The sequence below is a fragment of the Hydra vulgaris genome, chromosome 06, assembly GCF_038396675.1.
Source record: "Hydra vulgaris chromosome 06, alternate assembly HydraT2T_AEP".
Lineage (NCBI taxonomy): Eukaryota > Metazoa > Cnidaria > Hydrozoa > Anthoathecata > Hydridae > Hydra > Hydra vulgaris.
Window position 1 is genome coordinate 13,962,501 of NC_088925.1, and position 17,500 is coordinate 13,980,000.

A 17,500-nucleotide genomic window follows, 5' to 3' on the forward strand; every position below is an offset into this window, starting at 1 on the left:
TAGCAGTGAATGTTGAAAAGCTCATTGAATGTACTGCTGTTCCAGCAACAAGGTTCAATGTTGGTGTACGACCTCATCTGGCAATTTTAAGTGAAGTATTTAAAGCTGGAGGTATAGAAATTAATGATATACCGCTTTCAAGAAGCACACTTCATAGAAAAAAGTTCAAATATGTAGAACTTGAAGGAGACTCGGAGTGGATTTCAATATCTAATCATCTTAAAGGCCGACGGCTTATTCTTCATTTTGATACCAAACTGTTGGAACAAATTACCACTGGGCTCAACATTATCCAAAAAATTGAGCGACTTGCAGTCTCAGTGAGTTCCCCGGATGACGATACCATGGAAGACCATCTTTTAGGTGTTGTTCAATGTCCCTCTTCAAAGGGAGTTGACCAAGCAGAACAAGTGCACGACCTTTTAGAATATTACGGATGTACAGATCATTGGTATATGCTGTGATACAACTGCAAGCAATACAGGCGGAGTAAATGGAGCAGTCCAAATTCTTACAGATATTTTGAAATTACCAATTTTGTGGATAATGTGTAGGAGACACATATATAAAGTACATGTATCTCACTATATGGCTGCCCTTACTGGTGAGAAAACTAAAGGTCCAAGAAGAGCTCTTTATGTCAAGCTAAAGAACAAGTGGCCTGAAATCTGTGAGAAAGTGAATGAAGTGAAAAATTTATGTAAATTGGACTGGCAAAGAGATGATCTGAAGATTGGCTTTGTTCTTTGCACTGTTGCAGAGGAAGCTAAGACATTTTTGACTAATGCAACTACTGATATAGTGTTTTCAAAGAATGATTATGGTATAGTTTGTAAGCTTGCCTCCTTCTTCCTTGGAGTGGAAGTACAAGATTTTAAGTTCCATCAATCTGGTGCCTGCCATGAGGCAAGGTTTTTAGCAGATGCGATCTACATCCTGACTCTTTATATGACTAAAGATATCAGTAATATCTTGACAGAAAAAGAAGTGCTGCAATTAAAGGATGCAAGTTTGTTTATTGCAATTTGCTATGTTCCATGGTTTTTAAAAAGTTTTTTAGGATTTCTGGCTCCCTACAATGATTTGAAAGCTATCCAGAAGCCTATGCATTGAGAAAAGTTAGTAAGAATATTGGAAATGCTTTGCTTCTCAGCATTGGACGCCATACGTGGTATTTAACTCCGCAACTCTGTGTTTTGTCCTTTGGGGATAAAGAAGTTCCTTCTGAAACAAAGCTAAGAATGCTGTTAGCTCTGATTGAGTTTGAAGAGCCAAATGAATTTCAGCGTTGTAAACCATCAAATGTACAAATTGGAGAGACCACAGAGCTACCTGAGTTGATTTCCGAGCAAAGCTACCTTCTCTTCAAACATTTTAAAATATTAAGAGCAAGTATAAAAGAATGGCTTAATAATAGTCTTAATACTATAGATGTTTTTAACCATCCTCAGTTGCTAGATTTTATTGCATGGATCAAAAACATATCTGTTGTAAATGATGGTGCAGAAAGAAACATTAAGCTCATTAAAGATTTTCTTTCAGCTACTAGAGATGAAGATCACCTTCAAAATGTACTTTTTGTAGTTAAAAAGTCTAGAAAAAACTTGACTAAGACTATGACTAAAAAGGAGCTTGAGAATTGTTCAAAAAGTTGTATGAGAAATTGTTAAGAAATGTTTCACCGCAATAAAATCTTAAATTTGCTAATAAATATTAGTTTTCATGTATTTTTATTAATATAGTTTATCAAGTTAAATAGTAGAAAACCGTTGGAAATGATTTATACGCATCTAATTGTTTTGTTTTAATTTTCTAAAATGTGTTTTCTATTAATGTTAAGCTAGCTTAACATTAAAACAGTAAAACTCAGATTTTACATCTAGCACTTCCTGTCAAAATAAAACCATCAAATTTTTTTTAGTACTTATTTAGGTCACATAGAATGGGAATCAGTAGAGAGCTTTTTTTTTTTTTTGGGACACCATAATATTTAAACAAAGATGCCAAATTAACAAATCTGGGAAAAGCCTACATGGCTTAAAATGACTGAATCATTTGCCAAGCCTGGTACCATGAAAATCAGCAAAAATCAAATAAAGCAATTGTTATTTCATATATATATATATATATATATATATATATATATATATACATATATACATATATATATATATATATATATATTTATATATATATATATTTATATACATATATATTTTTATATATATATATATATGTATATATATATATATTTATATATATATATATATTTATATATATATATATATATTTATATATATATATATATATTTATATATATATATATATATATATATATATATATATATATTTATATATATTTATATATGTATGTATATATGTATATGTATATATATATATACATATATATATATATATATATATATATATATATATATATATATATATATATCACGATATATATATATATATATATATATATATATATATATATATATATATATATATATATATATTGATATATATCACGATTAAAATATTTATATTATTATTGTGCTTAGGTAATTAGCTAAATCTGCACATTTAACACACATTAAAAAAACAAAATTTTTATAGGAAAAAGGATTCTTCATTTAAACTTTTATTTTCTTCAAAATTAATTAACGGGGCGAGGATTCTAATAAGCTGCAGATGATTTGGAAAACAATTTAATAAAAACTTAATAGAAACTTAATAAAGAAAAAAATTTGTCTGTATCAATTTTTTTTTTTTAATAGATTACAATTTTACAATTAAAAGTTATAAAGTATTGAACATTAAATGTTAACTCAAAACAAAGATAAAGGTTTTGAAAATTATATATAATAAAAAAAAGTTTCTTTAAATATTTAAATAATCTGATGGAAAAAAATTATAATATTTAAAGCTCTAGTTTGGACATAAAACGCTGATAAAATCATGATAATTCCAAATAAAAGAATTCAAACAATTTGTAAATCGCCTTAAAGAGATCTCAAACCTCCAAGACATGTTGTGTTCATATTAAAGAGAATGATAAAAAAAATGTTTGGGCCTAATTTTTTTGATTAAAACAAAATAATAAATGAATACCAAGAAAAACTAACTTTTTAATTTTAGTTGAAGCTTGTCCTCTCCGTTTTATTGTAGACTTTAAAGTCAGTGTAATATACGCTGCAATCTACAGACTTTATCATTTATTCAAGCGCATTTTATTCCTAAGAGTTTTAGTACATGACGCCATTGACTTTTGTTTGTTTAATCGATCTCTTGTGCAAACAAAAAAAAATCAATGACATCATTTACTAAAACTCTTAGGAATAAAATGTGCTTGAATAAATTATCAAGTCTGTAGATTGGGGAGTATATAATATACGCTGACTTTTAAAAAATTTAGCCGAAACATTATAATTCTCTAATTAAAAAAATTAGAATTAAAAAATAACTACTTAAAAATAACTGAATATTTACTTGTTAATATTTACTATAATGTCCTTTAGCATTTAAACAATTAGCTAAGCGGGTTGGCATAGAGTGAATGAACTTTCTCAAATATTTAAGAGTCATAAGTTGATTCCGTACCTGGCTAATTTTTTCTTGTAAATCATCAGAAAATGAGGGTCTTAGTTTCTGAACTACATTTTTAAGATGATTTCAGTTTTTCCAATAAGATTGAGGTTGGGTGAGTTACCAGGCCGGGGGCCAATGTTCTCAACCCTATTCTCACGTAAACAACTACTTCGAAGCTTGGCCCTATGAAAGGGTGCTCCATCATGCTGAAAATTGTGGGTATTTGTGATATTCATGAAAATTTGAAGTTTTTTTTTAAGTATTTGAAGATAAATATGGCTGTTAATTGTGGTGTTAAAAGGCATAAACCATAAACCACCACTTTGATTTACTTTAATGGCACCCCATAACATGATTTTAGGGCAATTTACAGTAGAAAGCAAATACTGGGGGTAAAGGTGGGCGTCTAACGCTTGTGGAATGATCACCAAATTGTTTAATTAGTGATTTGTTGCTTAATATTACATCCTCCCAATCTTCCACTGACTAGTTCTTGTATTTTTGACAGAAGGCAATATGGTCTCTAATATTTTTTTGAGAAAGGCAAGGTTTTTTTGTCGAAACATGGCTATTTAAGTTAAACTGTTTGCACAAATATCTTCTAATTTTAACAACACTTGGTGCAACATTATTTGGGAATATCTAAGATGAAATTACAGAAGTACTGGCAAACGGATGTGCTTTTGCATAACGATGAATGCAGTTATCTGCCCTTTGAGTAGTCACCTTTGATCATCCAGTTCTAGCTTTGCTTATAAAATTACAAGTTTCTTGATATTGGTTTAATGTTTTTATAATGCAGCTATGTGTTACATTAAAACGTGCAGCAATAGAAGTCAGGGTCAATCCTTGTTCACATAGAATAACAATCTGAGCACGATTTTTTGTTGTTAATTCATTAGTTTTTCTCATAATTATTATTTGATTTTTTACTAAAATAACAACAACCTATGACTAATTTAGTGGTTAATAACATAACATTTTGCATGTATATAATAATAATACTCAAATTTTTCAATGTAAAAAAGTATTTTTCAACAAATATTTTAAATTTTCTGCATTTTTTAAAATGTTCCAAACTTTTGATCGCGACTGTACATGCATATATGGTCAATTCAAATTTTTGGTTTGTGGGTGACCTTTTTCAACAAGAAAATCAAATTGTTTTTTTCATTACTTGTATGCAAATATTTTTTGATTTATGACCCAGGAACATGAGGTCATGAAAAAGTCATAACCCTAATATATATATATATATATATATATATATATATATATATATATATATATATATATATATATATATATATATATATATATATATATATATATATATATATATAATCTTGCATGGAAGTCGAAAACTTTTTTCCATAAATTTGAAGAAATGGAAGAAACTTTTTAAAGAGAGTTTAAAGAGAGCACTAAAGAGAGCACCAGACCTTTTTTTTTTCTTAAATGATAGTTTTATATATCATTTTCTTAAATGATAGACTGCCTGCCTTAACCAAACCCTCAGTCAATGTAGCAGCACTGTTTTGCAAGTCAGGCTATTAGATAGTTAGCAGCAGCACTCTGTTGCGAGTCAGGCTATAAGATAGTCAATGTAGCAACACTCCGCGCATGTTTAAAAAAAATGTTTTTAAAAAACAAAAACAAAAACACAATTAATTAAATAAAGGTTTCTAGTCATTATCATTGCGGTTTTTTAAAAAATGATAAAACTTAATGTACATCTGCATTAATTTAATTGTTTTAACTTTTTGATGACAATAAAATGTAGCTTAATTGTCAAGGTAGCAAAATTGTTAAAAGAGATTTTTTTTTACATTAAAAGTCTCACTCAACTACAAAATAAATATATATATATATATATATATATATATATATATATATATATATATATATATATATATATATATATATATATATATATATATATATATATATATATGTATATATATATATATATATATATATATATATATATATATATATATATATATATATATATATATATATATATATAAATGGTGTTAACTAGAAATAAATTTGATACAGCGTTTTGATGAAATTAGGAATTAGTCAAAAATTTCTCAAATATACTTCCCCCCCCCCCCCCTCTGAGATTAAAATAAGAAATAAAAAATTAAAATTTTTATATTCTTTCTTCTTCTACTTTACTTTAGCGCTGCATACATTGATTGGACAGCGCCAAAAATAAAACAAAATACTGTCTGTAACATTTGCTGAAGATGAATATGAAATCAACACAAAATTAAGTGGTTTCACAACGACAGGCAAATTAAGCTCCGATTTCCAAAGATATATTTAGAATTATATATTTTTATATTATAAAATAGTCAGTGTGTATTATTTAATTATTATTAAGAATAATATATTTAATTTACTTTTAATCCTAATATATCGTTGCCACTTTCATGTTAAGAGTATTCTTTTGAATATATATACTTTTTTCACCGGTGGGCATTAAAGGGCGATTTTTAAAATAATATAGCGATTTATGTTCAATGAAAATTTGCGGAAGAGAGCTTATGACCTTCTACTTTTAATTATTATTCAAATTCTGTTTGAGGTACTTTATGGACAAACCCTTAATCCATCATGTAATAAATTGTGTCATTAAAAGAAATGTTTTAAAAATAGAAAAATAAAAAAGAAAACAGTTTTGAAAACAGTAAACACAAGCTCATAAATTTCATATTTCACATTTATTGCGAGCTTGATTTTATAATTAATATTAACTTTCTTTATACATAAATCGCATAGCGAAATAAAGTTACAATTACAAAGTCTCAGCAAAAACAACAACAAATTTCATTTAATTACAAAAGAATTACAAAAGATTGCAAGCGATTGACGCTATCATGGCAACGAAGAATAATTATTATTATTTTTTCATGCATGGTCAAAAAATGTTATTATGACCATGGTTCATTGAAACATTAAAATTTTCTTTTATGTTTTAAATTCAAGCAAGCAGTAAATCTAGTTTTCTTGTTGTTTAAATTTCTAGTACCAGTTTGTTGTAATAAAAAAAAAAACATTCTTGTTATTAAAGGTATTTAATTTATGTTTTAAATATAAACATCCAGTAAAGTAAAGAAATCTAATTTCCTCATTAAATAAATTTCTAGAACCAGTTTGTTATAATCAAAAAACATTTAACTTATTTAGCTATTTAGCTGAAAAGGGCGAAACTTTTAAAGAAATCGCATTTGTGGGTGTTACACCAAACAAATTTGCAATTTTTTAAATTGTACTTTATTTCTTGCTGACTTTTTTTTTTTATAATATTTGCTGTTGTTGGAACACAATGCAAAAAATTATTTGCATATTTTGAGAAATAAATTTTTTTTCCGTGCAATTTTAAGGATTTTCGGAAAATCCCAATTATCAAAAAGTTTTTTTCCAAGAAGACCTTTTTGCAGTTATGGAAGCGCGTAATAATACAACAGTGGTAATTTTATTTCAAGTTTTAAACAATAAATTATAACTTTTTATGTTATTTTTCTATTAGTTTTTAATAGTAATTAATTTTCAATAATTTTTAGAATTATTATTAAACTTTAATTTGGCAAACTTTATTTGGAGAATGGGATTTTTTCACTTTCAAATTAGGAATTTTAATTTTATGAACATTTGGGAATACCGCGTTTGACGGGGCCCCACAGGGCTAGTTACACCCTGATATATATACATCAGGCCTAGTTAAGGAGAGTTAAGCAGTTCACATTTTGCGTACAAAAATTATCTTTTAATATCATTGATGTGACATTTATTCAGAAAGTATAAAGTTGTAAAAAAAAGCAGTTAACCGCAATTGTGAACTTTTTTTTAAAGTAACTTATTACTTTAAATTTTTTATTTAAATAAAAGTCTTTTGAAAAGACTTTTAACTAAATGATTTTAAAAATTTTAATTTAGTTTTGAAGGAATGTAAAATAGAAATATTTATTAAAAAAGGAACTTTTTTCTTATCATCTCAGGCCTTGGCGGAAGTAAATGAGTGCGAGAGCGGAGAAAAGCTCTCTTAAAATGAACATGGCGAGTCAAGCATGCAGCTCCTTTAAACAGCTTTTTACTAGAGTTTTCACAAAAAATCTTTTTATTCATTAAATAAATTACTTATTATATACAAAATTTAATTTTATACCTATTACAAGAATATTATCAATTTATTCTTTCATAATAGGATTTTTTTAAGAAATCGAATTTTTATTTAAGAAACCAATCAGTTAGTTCAATCTAATTAAAAACATTTGCATTACAATCAGCACTCTTTTTTAATTTTTTCTGTAATAACTGTGCCTTAATAAAGCCTTGCAGTTTATTATGCAATTATTAGTTTATTTTTAAAATGACTTTTATATCATTGTTACAACAATATTGTTATTTTATTTTTATTGCTTTTATTTTTTAAACAATTTTGCCAACCATAATGTAATTAATGTTATATTACACAGTATTTCAAACAAAAGATTTTGTTTATTTGATACAATGATCGCAAAAAGCGACCAATGGAGCCGTCCAGTTACGTAGACCTGGGAGATGTGAATACAGAAGTAGATTATAGATGATGTCATTGGGTAAGAATCATGAATGAATGCAAAGACTGTTTTGTAGGAGGAATAAAACAATAGGGCAGCAAGGAGAAGGTGAACAATAACTCACGCTCTAGTCATCCTAAGCAATTGATAATACAATGGTCTATGAGTGAACAAGTATGTATAAATCCCTAGGTGTATTGATGGCTATCATGACTAAAAATGTCATACAATATAAAATCATAAAATAAAATAAGTAAATAAAAAGATGGTAATAAATAATGGTACAGGCAAAATACAATATAAGTATATTTGTGATATACAAGGTTCGAACCTTGTAGATAGTGATACAAGGTTTACCACTACACCACACCTTGCGGTAGTGGTGTAGTGGTAAAGCGCTCGCTTTATAAGTGAGAGGTTCCGAGTTCGATCCCCACCACGTCCCTGGTAGTACCGTGCTCAACTTGTTTCTCCGCGCAGCGGCCTTGTTTGTCAAGGTTCGTGTTTCGGAGTTATAGAGTTGAGAGAGGGTTATAACCACTATTAAGTAGCCTCCTCATCTGTAGTGGCCTTCTCAGAGGTGAATAACAAAAAAAAAACAAAAAAAAAGATCACAAATATACTTGTGATCTACAAGGTTCGAACTACGAATTTCCAGATTATGACGCAACGCACTAACCACAACGCTATAGTGTCGATATGTAAATGTGAAAAAAATGTTTATAAACCGCGTATAATTATTGTACTAAAAAGTAAAAAATAGGAAACTGACAACTACCTGTGTATCAGCAAAATATTTAAATATCGTGTATAAAATAAATATATAATAAAAAGCTACTAACGCGTAAAATAATATGGGTACAAAAGGTAAAAATATGGTGGTGCCATGATAAACAATCAGAACTAAGTAGTGGATAATGGTGATCCCCCTCCTCAGGAATGCACTGCAATCACCAATGACGTTTCGGAGAGCGTGAGACCTGCACTAATGGCACTGGTCACGGATGTGTCCTTGCAACAGATCTCACCAATCTCAATGTTATATTACACACTTCAAAAAAATCAGTAACTGTTACCCAAAATAAATAAGCAAATGCATCTTGCAAGCAAAAAAAAGTCAATCTGAAACTCAAACTTAGTCTTGCACAAGTTTTTTTAATTTCTCTAATCAATATCTAAATAAAAAAAAATAAAAAAAAAGTGGTTTATATTAATGAAATAAATACTTTTGCGAGACCCATATTTTGTTCCCATTTCTCTCCATCATAGATTAAAATAAGTGAAAACAAATAAAAAACTTTTTTTAATTTAAAAAAAGGAAGAAGTTATTTTTTTAAGAGAATTCTTTTCACAAATGTTTTTAAAATTTTTTGTTTTTATTAAGTTTATATCAACTCAATAAGGTGTAAAGTTTATTTGACATTTATTTATAAACATAAATTATCTTTACTAATATCTTAATAGTACAAATAAAAATTCTTATTGATAAAAATGAAAATTGCATAAAGACTTTTTTTTCGCGCCAAGACCAAGTTGTCAAAACAAAATACTGTGGGCGTGGTTATATAAGATAAGAGAAGATATGTGGTTATATAAGATAAGAGAAGACTTGATATATATATACATATATATATATATATATATATATATATATATATATATATATATATATATATATATATATATATATATATATATATATATATATATATATATTAGGGTGTCCCAAAAAACAACATTTTTGAAAAATATATGCAGAGACCCCCTTAATGTGTTCTATCTAATACAAAAACACTAGATTTGAAATTTTTTTGAATAAAAAATATTTTAAGGGGTCCCTCAAGACCCTCGAATATTTAATGAGTCCCTAATATTTTCAAAAAAAAGTTTTTCAAAAGTATGTCAACCTGGTACTCAAATGAAGCAAAATTATATAAAAATTTCAAAAATAATATTTAATTTGGAAAAATTTTAACTTATCAAAATTGTCATAAAAATATATAAAAAATGCATTTTTTTGTTTTTTGTTAAAAAACGTAAATTTTCATGTAATAAAACCAAAATTAACAAATCTATATTTGAAATCTATGTTATTTTTGAAATTTTTATATAATTTTGCTTCATTTGAGTACCAGGTAAACATATTTTGAAAAAATTTTTTTTTTGAAAATATTAGGGACCCATTAAATATTTGAGGGTCTTGAGGAACCCCTTTAAATATTTTTTATTCAAAAAAATTTTAAATCTAGTGTTTTTGTATTAGATAGAACACATTAAGGGGGTCTCTGCATATATTTTTCAAAAATGTTGTTTTTTGGGACACCCTAATATATATATATATATATATATATATATATATATATATATATATATATATATATATATATATATATATATATATATATATATAAATTAGTAAAAACATTTATCTAATTTTTGATTATTTTAACACTGTGTTTCACCATCAATAGGTTCATCAGGAAGAATTGATTCTTCCTGATGAACCTAATGATGGTGATGATGATTGATATATATATATATATATATATATATATATATATATATATATATATATATATATATATATATATATATATATATATATATATACTAACAGTATATACATAAGCTAGGACAAATACACACAAAAAAAAATCTATAAAACAATAGCGAATTCATTGAAATTTAATGCAGCAAACGTTTTTTTTTTTTAATTAAAGTTAAAAACTGTTACATACCTTCGCCACCCTCTGTCTATTAACTCCATGTAATCATGACACTGCAGATAATGAGCCCACATACCTGTAAAATTTATTAATTCTTTACTTACACAAAATTTTAAAAATAAGTATATAACTACTTTTATAGTAAGTAAAATAAATGTATATATGCCTTGTTATTTAAATGGCTCTAAAAAATCTTTTTTTTTAAATTGTGTTCTTTAACCCCTAATGCTCCATTTATTAAAATGGTACTGGATTTCTAAATATTGCTTTTAAAATTATTTTAGATATGTTTAAATATTATCAAAAACACATTATTTCAAAAATGTGTCAAACTGGTTCTCAAAAAAAGCAAATTTATATAAAAATTTAACAAATAATTACTTTAAATAAATATGATTGTTTTAGATTTTTAACAAAAAAATTGAAAGAACTGCTGTTCAAGGATTTTTAAATGAACTTCATTTTTTATATAAATATGACTATTGCATTTAAAAATTTTATATAACTTCACTACATTTGATACCCAGGACTGCAGTGAATTTATATAAAACAAAATTAAAACTCAAAACACTAGGTAAAATTTTTTCAATAATAATAGTGTTTTTGCTTTTTTAATTTAATAGTGCCAGGATATTTTTTTTTATTAATAGTGTCTGGTTCATCAATACTGAAATCTCATAGAACTTATGAGATATCAGCATTGATGGCTACTATCCTTTGATTTGCAAAGAATCCAATAGTCATATCTTTGACTTGGGCATATACTAACCCAACAATTCACCTATTTGTCCAGAAACCAGGTTTGAATCCTCTGATCATTCTCTAAGGTGCTTCAAGTTAACACTACTTCGAAATAAAATATTATTTGTTCCAAGTCAAACCTCATTCTACTATTAGTTTTCACCTTCTTGTGCAGCTGCTATCTCTAATCACAACACTTTTTCTCATTATATGATACCCATTTTTAGGAGAAGTCAATTCTAACTTAAAACACCCCATGCCTTGGAGCTCTTGGTTTAGTAAAGGCTAGAGATGGTGTCTTGATAAAAATATTCATCTTGAGCAGATGTTAAATGCATTCGGCTACTGTCTTGTAGAAGGCCTTCTAGGCCACAACTTAAGGGGTAAATAGATTTTATTTGTTGACTAGCCTCGTACCACTTCTTCATCTATTAGGCTGGCGCAGATGTACTAATAATACATTGTTTCCAGTTTAAGATGCTGAATGCTGGATCTTCTTGACTCAATGCATGGGTTTTGCCTTGGTCTGAATGACTAGGCAACTAATTCTATTTTCTCCTAATGAGCGTATAGCTCTAAAACTCAGTTTTATGGTTCTGAGGCCAGCTGGTAGTCAGGTTTCCCGAACTCTGTGGTAACTCTCAGAGAGGCTGATTCCATCAAACAGATGTAAAATATCAGAGTATTAACAGTGCCATGTTGCATATGGATGGTTTACCTGTTTGTACTTTTGGTGTGCATTGTCAAGACCACATTTGGAGGCCTTTGTTACGGATTAGGATTTATTAATAGTAATAAGGCAATTGTATGGACTATTAAATAGTATACTGAGTACAATTTGTGCTTTGAGTCAAGTTCTTTAACAAATTCAAAAATGACTAAAGTACCAAAAACTATAAATCACAAAAAACCATCGTCATCACCAAGTTCTATAAACCTATCACTCACTAATATTAGTGGTCTTTGAAAAATCTCCTGCAAAGTTTGCCAGACCTACTTGCTCTTTGTAAGACTAATTTCAGTTCTGCTGTTTCATCTTGTGATCTTAGTGCTAATGATTATCTTCCTTAAATTCATAAAGACTCCAATAGTCACAGGCTAGGCCTAGGCATTTACATTCATAAGAATTCGCTCATTTGTTGGGAAACAAGATTTGAATCCAGCAACTATATCGTTCTATATCATTCTTTCTTGAACATCAATTCTATGGAACTCACTTGCTTCTTCTTGCTTTCCTGATTCATATAATTTGCAATCTTATAAGCCATCTGTCAATTGTTATCTTGTTCTACGAACTTTATATTTTCTCTTCCAGTAACTTCCAACTCTAATAGTGGTTGCTTGCAGCCTCGTTGGAAGCAAAGAGGTTGAATATATATATATATATATATATATATATATATATATATATATATATATATATATATGTATATATATATATATACATACATATATATATATATATATATATGAATGCAGCATTATATACGTACTGATGATATTATACTAAAATAGGGACTGTGTAAGGGAGTATGGGTGAGCTCTGGTATATATATATTATATATATATATATATATATATATATATATATATATATATATATATATATATATATATATATATATATATATATATATATATATATATATATATATACATATATATATATATATACAACTGGTTGTCAGAAAGTTTTCCCATATTTTGTTGACAAAAAGTAAAAATTAAAATGCAAGACCGGAATTTTTTTTTGTTATTACTTGATAGACTGCCTGCCCCAATCAAACCCTCAGTCGATGTAGCAGCACTCCCTTGCGAGTTAGACGATAAGATAGTTGATGTAGCAGCACTCTGTTGCAAGTCAGGCTATTTGTCAGTCGATGTAGCAGCACTCCGTTGCAAGTCAGGCTATAAGAAAGTTGATGTAGCAACACTCCGTGCATGATTTACAGTAAAAAAAATAAAAATATTTTTTTTTAAAAAAATAAAAATAAAAACATTGTTTATATTATTAAAAACATTCAGAATGTTTATAAAAACATTCTGGTCAATTAAACTTGCGCTTTTGTTGTTTTTTTAAAAAACGAGTAATTTGTAATTAAATTAATGGTTTTAACTTTCTGACAACACCGAAATGTTGGACGGAAGTCAAAAGTAATTAAAAGTGACATATATGTTGGCAAAAGAATCATTTTTTACCTTAACGTACTCCCAAAGCCAACAATTTATAGAACTATATATATATATATATATATATATGTATATATATATATATATATATATATATATATATATATATATATATATATATATATATATATATATAATATATATATATATATATATATATATATATATATATATATATATATAATATATATAATATTCTGCCGATTTTAAAGATGGCAGTCGTTTTTTTGTGAAATTTAATAATAAAAACAATAACAAATAATAACTGGTAACACAGAATCAAAGTTTATATTACATAAACATTATTGGATATTGGACTTTTTATTCCCTTGTAATAATAATAAAATGACAAACATCACCAAAGCGATGCTTGACCAAATTTTGGCAAGCTACGTCACAAAGACAACGTTAGACAAAGCACTAGCTGAGCATGCATCTGAAATACAAACAATGAAAAACTCAAATAAAAGTATTTTAGATTTGTATAAATCAGATTATGAAAAGAAAATAAATCAACTAAAAAATGAAAACATACAATTGAGAACACAAATGACAAAACATGAAACAAAACAAGCACAAATTGAAAAGACAGTTATTAGCGAACCAGTTGCATGGTCATCAATGGTAAAGAACAAGAAAATACACCTAGTAAATGCAGCAATAAATGAACAAAAAGAAAGAAATAAAAGAAAGAAAAATATAATCATATCAGGAATCCCAGCAACATCGAATGGGACTGATGAGGAAAAACAAACAGAAACTGAGCAACAAGTTAGCCAAATAATAAATCATATAGGAGCAGTCACCAACCCAGTACATGTCAAAAGACTGAAATTTTTTCAAAAAAGCTCAACAGCAGGCCTACAAACCAAACCACCAAAAGCACGCCAGGAAAAGATATTAGTTATACTAAGTGACGAGTCAGAAAGAAACCCAATATTAGCCAAGGCAAAGAAACTTGGGGATAAAACAAACCCACAGTACAAAGGAGTTTATATTTCAACAGATATGACACAAGCAGAGCAATATGAAAATATGGAGCTCAGAAAATTAAGAGACACCAAATGCAGCAAGAAGACAAGATGATCCCTTTCGATATGCTATACGTGGAACCAGACTAGTCAAGTTTAAATGTAACGTTGAGAATGGAAAAAAAACTGAGCAGTACTAGCAAATATCTGCAATGTTTATACACGAATGCAACATTGCTTGGCAATAAAAAGGAAGAATTTAAAATCTTGTGTAAATTAAAAAAAGCTAGTTTAGCTGGAATCACTGAAACATGGTTTCAAAACTCATCCATTGTACAGATAGAAGGTTACAGGGTGTACAATAAAAATAGATCTGATGGACGGAAAGGTGGTGGAGTTGCCTTATACATTGAAAACAATCTCACATCATATGAAATAAGTATTGGTAATCAGGACAGCAAAATAGAACAAATATGGGCAGTCGTTGTAATTATGAATATTAAATACCTCATTGGATGTATATATAGACCAAACAAACAAATAGACATGAATGATTTTAGACAAGTTATACACAATGCCAAAAGTAAAGTAGATGTTAAAATGTATGCAGATATCCTAATACTAGGAGATTTCAATTTTCCGAACATTACCTGGAATAATGGATATGTTGAAAACGTAAATAGCAGTGAAATTTCAACAGAACACATTTTCATTGATATAATAAATGACGAATTCTTAATTCAGCATGTTAACTTTCCAACTTTTCAACTGTCAGACACAAAGGTAAAGAACACACTGGACTTGATTTTTACCAAAGATAGTAACAGAATATATGAGCTCCAATCACATGAAATTCAGGGTTGTGCAAACAAAGGGCACTTAGTACTTACATTTAAACTTGAATTAGACTTAAACCAGACAAGCAGATCACCAAAATATAAATTTGACTACACCAGAGGAGATTACACAAAAATAGACAAAAAAGTTAATTCGATCAACTGGAGCTTCTGTTTTCACAATTTAACAACACAACAAATGTATGATACTTTTATATTACACATAAACTATCTGAGTAATTTATATATACCAAAGATTGATGTTAATGCAAAACATAAACACAAACGAAATCCATGGTTTAGTAATAAACTTAGAGCACTAGTAAGAATGAAAAAAGATCTAAGATAAATCTAGCAAACAAATGGAAAGATGCAGTACAAGTCAATGCGTACAAAACAATAACAAAATTAGTATCCAAAGAAGCCATATTAGCTAGAAAAGATTATGAAAGAAACCTGACTATAAAATCAAAATCTAATCCAAAACTTATTTTTAAATACGTAAACAGTCAGAGGAATAGTAAGCAATCAATAAAAGCCATTTTGAATTCTAATGGTACTGTAACAAATGACCAAAGTGAGATCGCAGATATTCTAAACGACCAGTTTCACAGCGCCTTTGTAAACAAAAGCAGCATTATGCCAGAAATAGCAGATAAACTAATAAGTTGCACACTTGATCTAAACGATAATTTTATTGACTACATAGATATTCAGAATCGTCTTGAAAAATTAAAGACAAAGCTTGTGGTGTGGATAATTTACATCCTATTTTACTAAAGCATTGTGCAAAATCATTGGCACTACCACTTACATTAATCTACAAATCATCTTACAATACAAGTAACCTTCCTCTACAATGACGCGCAGCAAATGTGACTTCAATTTTTAAAAAAGGATGTAAGCTAAACGCATCCAACTACAGACCTGTGTCAATCACATCAATAGCATGTAAAGTATTTGAAGGAGTTATAAGAAATGAAATGCAAAATTTTTTTGACAACCATAATATAATCTCAAAATGCCAACATGGCTTCGTAAAACGGAGATTGTGTACTTTTATTAAAGTTGAATGCTTATGGAATAAAAGGAAAATTTTTGAACTGGATTGAGGCATTTCTGAATAATCGAATTCAAAGAGTTGTCCAGGGTGATACTTTTTTCCATGTTGAAGCGGTGTCAACATGGAAAAAAGTATCAAGTGGCGTTCAACAGGGATCCATTCTGGGGCCATTCCTTTTCATAGCATACATAAATGACTTGCCAGAAAAAATCAAAAATATGGTGAAAATATATGCAGACGACACTAAAATCTTATCAGCTGTATATTCAATTGAGGACGCCAAATTAGTTCAAAGAGATTTAAATATTATAGAAGATTGGTCAGAAAAATGGTTAATCAAACTGAATGAAAGTAAATGTGTAGTTATGCAATATGGAAAAAACAATATAAATTTTAATTACACAGTAAATGGGTCAAAAATTAATAATTCTACGCATGAACGTGATCTTGGTGTAAATTTTGATACATCACTGAAATGGAAGAAACACATAGTAGCGTGTTCATCAAAAGCTAATGCAATAATGGGAATGATAAAAAACACTTTTGTCCATTTGGATCAGCATCTTCTCAAGCAACTATATACTACTTTTGTTAGACCTCTGATTGAATTTGTAGCGCCAGTTTGGTCACCAAACTGCAAAGGTGACATTGAAATATTAGAAAGGGTGCAACACAGAGTGACAAGGATGATAAAGAACTTAAGAAGCTTGCTGTATGAAGACCGTTTACAGATATTTGGTTTAACAACATTGTCAGAAAGAAGGAAGAGAGGAGATCTTATTCAAATATTTAAGATTTTTAATGAGATTGAAGC

At 28.1% G+C, this 17,500-nt stretch overlaps 2 protein-coding genes across 4 annotated transcripts in view; one reads left to right on the forward strand and one right to left on the reverse strand.

Annotated features, from left to right (window-relative positions):
- Nucleotides 1-464, forward strand: part of LOC136082061 (uncharacterized) — a 1,623-nt gene extending 1,159 nt beyond the window's left edge. The window contains exon 3 of the mRNA XM_065800638.1: nucleotides 1-464. This exon is cut by the window's left edge and continues 26 nt beyond it. Within this exon, the coding sequence (XP_065656710.1) occupies nucleotides 1-464 (464 nt within the window).
- LOC100203025 (arginyl-tRNA--protein transferase 1) overlaps nucleotides 1-17,500 on the reverse strand; it is a 49,241-nt gene that overhangs the window by 27,410 nt on the left and 4,331 nt on the right. For all 3 annotated transcript variants that reach the window (XM_065799277.1, XM_065799276.1, XM_065799278.1), the window contains one exon: nucleotides 10,898-10,961. In XM_065799277.1, coding sequence (XP_065655349.1) covers nucleotides 10,898-10,961 — 64 coding nt within the window. The remainder of the gene's footprint in view (nucleotides 1-10,897; nucleotides 10,962-17,500) is intronic.